This window comes from Mastomys coucha, unplaced genomic scaffold (assembly GCF_008632895.1).
Source record: "Mastomys coucha isolate ucsf_1 unplaced genomic scaffold, UCSF_Mcou_1 pScaffold1, whole genome shotgun sequence".
Taxonomy (NCBI): Eukaryota; Metazoa; Chordata; class Mammalia; order Rodentia; family Muridae; genus Mastomys; species Mastomys coucha.
Genome location: NW_022196891.1, coordinates 52,324,617 through 52,333,071, shown reverse-complemented (window position 1 = coordinate 52,333,071; position 8,455 = coordinate 52,324,617). Strand labels below are relative to the sequence as shown.

At 47.6% G+C, this 8,455-nt stretch overlaps 1 protein-coding gene across 1 annotated transcript in view; it reads right to left on the bottom strand.

The window, feature by feature from the left end:
- Positions 1-2,436: 2,436 nt before the first annotated feature.
- Stx6 (syntaxin 6) overlaps positions 2,437-8,455 on the bottom strand; it is a 45,373-nt gene continuing 39,354 nt past the window's right edge. The window contains exon 8 of the mRNA XM_031385210.1: positions 2,437-4,282. Within this exon, the coding sequence (XP_031241070.1) occupies positions 4,206-4,282 (77 nt within the window). The 3' untranslated portion in view covers positions 2,437-4,205. The remainder of the gene's footprint in view (positions 4,283-8,455) is intronic.

Below are 8,455 nucleotides of genomic sequence, written 5' to 3'. Positions count from 1 at the left end.
CACACACACACACACACACACACACACACACACACACACACACACGTTCTTTTCTTTCTCACCCTGCCCTGACAGCTGACTTGGTAGAAGCTGTAACATGTGAAGGATTTCCAAATGCAGCCAGTCAGCAGCCACCTGAGCAGGCACCATTCAGAGGTTCGGTGTTTGTCTGCAGGCAAAACACACCATGCTGAGGAGTTGAGCACAAGTTAGCATCACTCTGAGTCCTGTCACCAAGGCCAGCATCATGTGCCTTGACTTGTCCTAAAAGGATATGGGCTCCCGATGGCTTAAGTCCTGCCTGCAATGGCTTCTGCAAGGATGGCCCCTGGGTCACAGCCCTGCTGCTCAGTCATAGGAGCTGGTCCACTCCACACTCATGCTTTTCTGGATTCAAAACCAGACAGTAAAGCTGCCCAGTAAGCATCAGTAAGAAACCGGTGACTCTGGCACCATGTTTATACACAACGGACCAATGACAGTTTATATAGTTATTTACTCCTGCATGTGCCTGTGTGTGTTCCCACAATACGGCATGGATGGAGAGGAGAGGACAACATGTGGGCATTGGTTCTCTTCTTCCACCATGTGGGTTCTGGGGCTCACAATCTTGTGGGCATTGGTTCTCTTCTTCCACCATGTGGATTCTGGGGCTCACAATCCTGTGGGCATTGGTTCTCTTCTTCCACCATGTGGGTTCTGGGGCTCACAATCGGGTCATCTGGTTTGGCAGCAAGCTTTCCCATCTTCTCAGTGCTCACTCTTAAGAGAAAGGCCATTTTCAGGGTAGGATGTCTTTTAAAGGTTGGGAATTGAGTAACGGCAATGGGACATTTAAGACAGACCACCTCCTATCTTACTAGGCCCTTCCAGAGGGGTCCAGGGTCCAGGGAAGATCCTGTGGCTGAGTCTCCAGTGGCCTAGTAAGGCCTCTTGTTAGGGAGTCTTCTCTTCAGGAATTGACTGGGGTACACAGTGAGGGGCTGATACATTTGAGAACTCCAATTTTACGTTCTCTCTATTCTCGATGGACAAAGTACACTTTTAAAAGATAAATAGAAGCTCATCGTTCCTACCAGTTTGGGAGGGAGGCTATGCAGTCAGAGGGAGGCAGAGGAAGTGACAGCTGCTGTGTTCCATGCTTCATAACTTGCTTTCCAGATAGTCCATTTCTGTTTCAGTTACAAATTCACTTTGTGGCACAAGGTGAAGCCAAACCACACCAAGTCCTCAGAGGTGAACTCAGCTTATCCCTCCCTCCTGCAGATGCTCTGAATGCCCCTCTGGTCTCACTTTGTGGGCAGAGAAATTACCAAAGGAAAAGCCTTGGCTCCACCTCCTTTACTTACAGAAGGTAAAACACTTAGCAGAGACAGATTTCTGTTGGAATCAGACTGGGTTTCTCTTCACAGCCCTTACCCGCACGAGGTGAGAAGGCATGGAAATTGCCAAGTTGTTGGCTACCAGACCCATCAGTCTGTTTAACTCTGGCTAAAAGCAGAGAATAATGGGCGAGTTGCCAAGTTTCCCTGTTTCAGCTCTAGCATGAATTCTGAAATTGAGGAAAACACAACATGCATGCTCAGGCATACACAACAACCCCATTTGCCTCACAGTCCAGGGCAGGCATAGCATTGTGATTTCTCAGCCCAAACAAAGACAAGTTCAAAACAGGGGGCTGAGAACCAAAGGTATTTTGTGATCCACACTGGCAGACGCTCTCAGGGGACTGTCGTCCGTCTCACTCCCAGTCGGCAGGTGAAGTGTTCTTCCCGGAAGCACACTGAGTGAGTGCTTTCTGTTAACCAGCATATATACGCTTCCAGTTCTTTAACGTGATGGCTATGAAACCAAGTGCAGACGCAGGGTGGGAGCTGGGAGACCACATCTGTAAGAGACACTCTGAGGCAGCGTGGGCCATCCCTGTGTCCCTTCCCTATTCTAGGACATATGGTGGAAGGACACCTTCAGCACTCTGGGTCACTACAGAGGAAAGGTCTGCCCTTGTTCTCTTTGCCCTGGCCCTGCAGTGACTGCCCGGGCAGAGCACGACAGGCTGGCCTGGACTAAGCCAGCTGCTGCAGGACTGCGTGGCCCAGGAGGAATACCTGTGTGAGGAGTTCCTTTCTCACACACTCAGCTCCACACTCAGCTCCAGCCTGTTTCCAGGTCTACAACACTGCTCAGCCAATACCTTCAATCAGTTAGGTCACCATATGAACTCAGAATAGATCCAACAAAATTAAAGCTAGAGTCATAAGACTTCATCCCTGACCTGATGTGGGAATCTTACTGAAGGATTGCTTTCTGAATGGGTCCAACTGACTCTCCTCTCCTAGCGGAGAACATAGCTTTAAGTAGGGTAATTTTAATTCTTAGACCGTTCACGGCTTTGTAATGTGGAGTGTGGGTTACAGTACTCAGACAAGGCCCACATTGATTTTTAACAAAAGGCTTCTATATTTTAATGCAAATCTGAGGACTGTCCATGGTCTATGTTCACAGAAGACTATTCAAAACTTTAAAATTTCATGAAACAAAAATAACACAGAACCCTACATTGAAGCCCTTTGTAATATTCACATTTTCTCATCTGAAAAGAAATACCATTGCTGCATCAGACACAGAGTTGCATGTAGGCACGGCGCTGGCCACCTTTTGGTCTTATTAATCTTTTAGCTTTTACCGACAGGTAGATTTCCTTACCTATTATGATCCTAAACAAGATAAAATATCCTTCTTTTAAAAATTGTTACAAATATTTATTTAAAAGTGCAATTTAAAAGTTAGCTGGGCAAGCACATCATTGGGAATAATAAAACAAAACAAAAAAGGGACCCAAAAGTCAAAATCCTAAGGAATATGAACTAACCAAGATTTTTTTTTTTTAAAGTTGACATGCTAAGGAATGAATGCACAGAAAGACAAAGCAAGAGAGGTCAAAGATCAAACTGCCTGGATGCTGCTCTTCCCAGCATGGAGGACGACTGAGCGGCAACCTCCAATGGGAAAGGCTGGCTCTGGCCCTGACAGCTACTTTAAAAGCAGGCTATGTGTTTGGGACATTTTAAAAAATCCCACATTTATGAGCACATCTGAGGCATGGAAACCGTCGCCCGAAGCCTGAAGTGTAGTGTCAGCAGTTTCAGCCACTTCAACCCAATAAACCATCTGTCAGGGAATTTGGACTCCCTCAGTAACTCCAATGAATGATGAAGTCAAGTTGTCATCTTAGAGAGCAGAGTACCAAGTCCTCTTACCCACCCATGCTATTACTCACAGAGTAAGGGACCTCTGGTTCAGAACCAGCCTTCCTGCGTCAGGACAGTTTCTGCATAAATGTAATAGATGTGCTGGCCCTTCTTCCTCATGTCTGAGTGCCATCAGAGAAGAAGGCCGTGCCCACCTGGCTGAGCACTGCTGTGCTCTTCCACACTGTATGAGAGCTCTGAAGAGACAGTCTGGGACAGACAGACAGGTCAGCAGCTCTGGTCAGGCCTTGGGAGACATCACCAGTTCTTCAATAGGCTAGACCAACACAGGGGCTGCTATTCTCAACAGCCCCAGTCCATTAAAGCCTTTTGTTATCTGCACCCCCACCCCCTAAGGGATCTCACTATTTCCTGTTGTTATCCCTGCCACAAAAACACCCGGAAAAGCAATTTAATCTCAGCTCTTACCCAGCAAAATGAAACACTGCATTTCTGTCACCAAGTGTTTCTGAGCCTTCTGTCCTCAGCAACAGCCAGCTCTCAGGGGCCAAGAAACATAACAGCAATGGGAAACGCACATCCCCAGATGCCCTCCTTCTTGCCAGGCTTCTTCTGAAGGGAGAGTGGCACCCATCTAAGCAGGGGAAGGGTCTGAGCAGAAGGAAAGGCCGCCAGAGACCAGCAGAGTGAGCAACAGAGGAAGTGGGGCCGTCAGTTCTTCTGATGACTCTGAGTCCTTCCTTCCTCAAGGAGCGAGGTCCAGTAAGGCAAAGCAGTGGCTTGCTGTCCTCAGGAAGAATGGGCAGCCAGGGCTTCTGCTATCCAGCCGTGCATGTGCCACCTCTTTCCTCTTCTAAGCTTGCCCTTTGAGCGCTGGAGTCACAGAAGAAGCGGGGGCAGAGGTGTGTTTCTGGGAGAGGAATGTGAGTGTCGGAGTGCTTGCTTCTCCTCTCCCCTGGGTCCTCGTGCAGAAGCGCCCAAGGCGGGTCACCGTCACAGCACTAGGAAGAGTATCAGCACGACCACCAGGACTGCAAAGAGGATGGCTATGGCACACCACTGGCGCCGATCTGGAAGGCAGGACACAGAGGTGACCTTCCCAGGGTTACACACTCCCCTCCCTGAGACACAGGTACTCAGACTTTAGGACAACATCACTGAAGCAGAGGAGGGACAGAGCATGCACATGACAGTGCAGGACAGATCCTGACCCTGCCCAGGCACCAGGTCCCCTATGCTGTTTTGCCTTGGAGCTGCACTTCAAACACATCTACCACTCTGCCATTAAGTGCAGGCTTTTGAGTCCTGAGCCTTTAGCTGAAGTCCATGGATCTTAGCTTTCTGCTGGTGGCAGGTGCACCAGTGAAAAGGCTTCTGGCACTGGTGTGACAGATCAAAGCTCGCCTGCTTTAATCTCCTACAAAGAAATAGACTTCAGCAATGCGCATGCTCTCCTCATGAGCACTGTGAGAGGGTGGAGAGGAGAGAAAGCCACTGCTGGTCGGTTCAGGAAATGAATGGCTGAAAAAGCAGCTCCCATGGCAGAGAATGACTAATTTCATATCACACCTAGTCAGATAAGTAGATTAGTTAGCCAGTAATTGAGTTCAAATGATTTACATAGTATATCTGTAATGAAAGCTAATGCCTACTGAAACCTTCAGCACTACCAACAGTTTGGAACAATTGGCACAGGATACAGAAAGGCTACAGTTCTTCTAGATGATTGAAAGCAGAGAAGCCCTCTGCAAGACAGAAAGGCAGACAGGCCCAGGGATGCCTACTGCAGCCCACAATCCTGAGTCTACAACTGTCCTCTAAAGGGTTAAAGAACAGCTGCATTGAATGCTGGGCAGGGCCCCTGCTTGAGGCACCCACTGAGCATCAATAGGACGCTTATGTAAATTGGAGAAGTGTGGACCACACAAGTGGCATGTCCACTAGCAAGTCCTAGCGTCCTTCACAAAGGACTAGGGTGATACAAAGGAATGTTACTAAGAAGCTAGGCATACTGCCTATGTCTGTTAACACTAGGAAGGCTGAAACAGGAGAATTCCCACAAGTTGACAGCAGCCAAAATACCAAAACATCAAATTGGCCAGAGCTACACAAATTCCGTTAAGGAACAAAAAGCAAAGAAGGACATGATGAGGAATGACTGAGTACCTAGGTGTCTGCTGCACAGGCATGAGATCCAACACCCTGAACCCAGGTAAACAGAAGGCGCGGCACACGCACCTGAAGCCCAGTGCTCATGTGCAGCAGGGATAGGCAGATCCTGAACCCAGGTAGACAGAAGGCGTGGCACACGCACCTGAAGCCCAGCGCTGATTTCGAGTAGGGTTAGGCAGATCCTTGGGACTTTGCTGCCCAGCCATTCTAGCAGAACTTACAAGTTCTAGGTCTCAAAAAATAAAGATGAGAAGGTGGGAAGTAACAGGGGGAGACACCCTAGTTGACCTCCAGCCTCCACTTGCACATACACAATGTCATCATTATGAGAATGGAGCTGAACCAGGAGCAATGAGCCACTGAAATACAAGTATAAAGGTGTACGTAAAAGTGTAGATGCTGTTAAAGTCTATCGGACAGCCTCCAGATCTCACCACAGCACAGCTTTGATGAGCATATTATGGGATGGTCTGAATTTAGGAAAATAGCGAAACTCTCCACAAACAGGTACTTAATAAGTGCCACAGCATCAATGTCTTACAGCTGTTTCATGGCCAAAAGATGTGAATAATACCAAAGCACAGCAGATACCTTTTCTAATACGTCATGCTGTGGTGACGCCCCACCCCCAGCCACAGAATTACTTTCATTGCTACTTCATAACTCTAATTTTGCTATTATTACGAATCGAAATGTTCTGATATGTGACCCCTGTGATAAGGCTGTTGGAGTCCCCCGAAGAGGTCGCGACCCTCAGGCCCACCACTGGTGAGCTTTACTTCAGAAGCTCAGCCAGCCTCTCAGTGATGTGGGAGAAATGGAAACATGTTAAGGTGCTGGATATGCCAGCTCCTTCACTTGATCACTACCCAAGGTACACAGTGTTAACATTCTGTCTAAGCTCTGCCCCACAGTTACCTGGCAACATCCAGGTATGCCTGACTCACTGCAAAAGGGGCTGCCTGCCCCCCTGCTCTCTCTCTTGCTCTTTTGCTCTTTCTCTGCTTCCCTTCCCCCCTCTCTCCCCATTCCCTCCCCTCCCCCTCTGCACATGCTCATGGCTGGCCTCTACTCCTCTACTTCTCTACTCTCTCTTTCTCTGCCTCTACTACCCTCTTAACTTCCCTCCCCATGCCCTGAATGAACTCTAGTCTATACTATAGAATACATATCTATAGAATATAGGTCTCTCGGGGGAAGGGATGCCTGAGCATGGGCCCGCTGAGGCACCCTCTTCCCCCATACCTGACTATATCTCCATAGAACATATCCCCCCCCTTGATCTTTTTATAAACACAACACACGGATCAGATCACCACTCTGTAGCTCATAAGTATGTACAAATATTATGTGTTAATTCTCGAAATTAAATTAACCAAAAATGTTGAGGCCACTAAAACTCTACTCTGACAGCATGGTGGGCGCATGTCCTACTTTGTCAAAGCTATGGGACAGCCTGGTGTGGTAGCACACCTTTAAGCCCAGCTCTTGGAAGGCAGGGGATCTCTCTGAGCTCTAGCATAGCCAGAGTATGTAGAGAGACCCTGTCTCAAACAAAGAAAAGAAAGAAGAGAGTCTATTAATATAAAAAAAGCAGCCACTTTCATTACAAGCAACTGATGCTTAGCCAGGGCAAAGCCAGAACAAGGACCTGGTTCCTCCTTCCTCCCCTCATACACACTTCCTGGCACTCCCCCTCCAGCAGCCCACCATTCTAAGTGCCAGATTTCCTATACCTATACAACCTGGCCCCTGACACTCCAAATTCTGTATCCCTCCAGTCAATTTCTCTTGAGCAAATGCATTACATAGGAGTTCTAATCAAGTAGACCACTATGGGAACTAACAGAGGCCAGGCCTGCACTTTTTAAGCTCTTTCCTGTGAAGTGGTTAAGTAGCTAGCTTCTATGACTAGGTAACCCTAGGGAGCCATTACCCCGGCAGACATCTGAGCACATCTTGTATGGTTTCAAGCACACATGGAATGGGTCCTAACTACAATTTCCCAGTACCAGGCATGTAACTCAGAGCTACGCTTGTGTTCCACCACCGAGTTGCACCTCCAGCTGGAAGCAAGCTCAGAACAAAAGGAACTCCAATGTAGTTTCTTCCTCAAAATATTTCCCTGCTGTCAAGAGAAAAGATGAATCACAGACTGTTGAAGGGGAAGGGACCTCACCAGTACTCAAATGAGTATTTTTTCTCTGGGTAATAGAAAGGTGAATTATTGCCTCTCGTGGTTCATTCACAAAATGAGTGTGGGGTCTTGACACATTTCTCCCATGCAGTAGCCAACTAGGAAGGGAAGGGAGGGCCTGGTTCTCAGGAGCTGCTGTGCTCAGGCTACTCAATCAAACCTTGATATTGCTGGGTGTTTTGTTTGTTTGTTTGTTTGGTTGGTTTTGGTTTTCAAGACAGGGTTTCTCTGTGTAGCCATGGCTGTCCTGGAACTCACTCTGTAGACCAGGCTGGCCTCAAACTCAGAAATCCGCCTGCCTCTGCCTCCCAAGTGCTGGGATTAAAGGCGTGCAGGCATGCAGGCGTGCACCACCACTGCCAGGCCCCTGATGTTGTTTTGAGACTGCCTTTACATACAGGCTCAATAACAAAGCAATGAACTTAACCAAAAATTAAGGAAGAGAATAGAACAATTACAAACAGGTCAATAAACTGAAGAGCATACTATAGCAGTATTTCTTTGGTAGCAAGCAAAAACTAAAACGAAGAGTGTTTCACGCTAACTGCTCTGTTAATATACATCAGGGCAGTTGGAGACTCTCTTCTCTACGCAAATACGACCAAATATCTCCTGCTATTTCCCAAACTCTTCTTTGTGGACAAAGGGGTACAAAGCCTAAGAAAGCTTCAGTGCTGCAGACACTGCAGGGCTTTCCTACGCTCCTCACACCCAGATGCTAGAAAACAAAGCACACAAACCGCCTTTGTTCCCTCCATCTTCCTGACAGCGCTCATCTGAAGGAGCTACTTGACTGTACAACAGACACCCATACCAGTGAGAGAGAGGCTGGAGTTTAAACTGTTATGTAACACTTCCTTAAAGAAACTTTTTT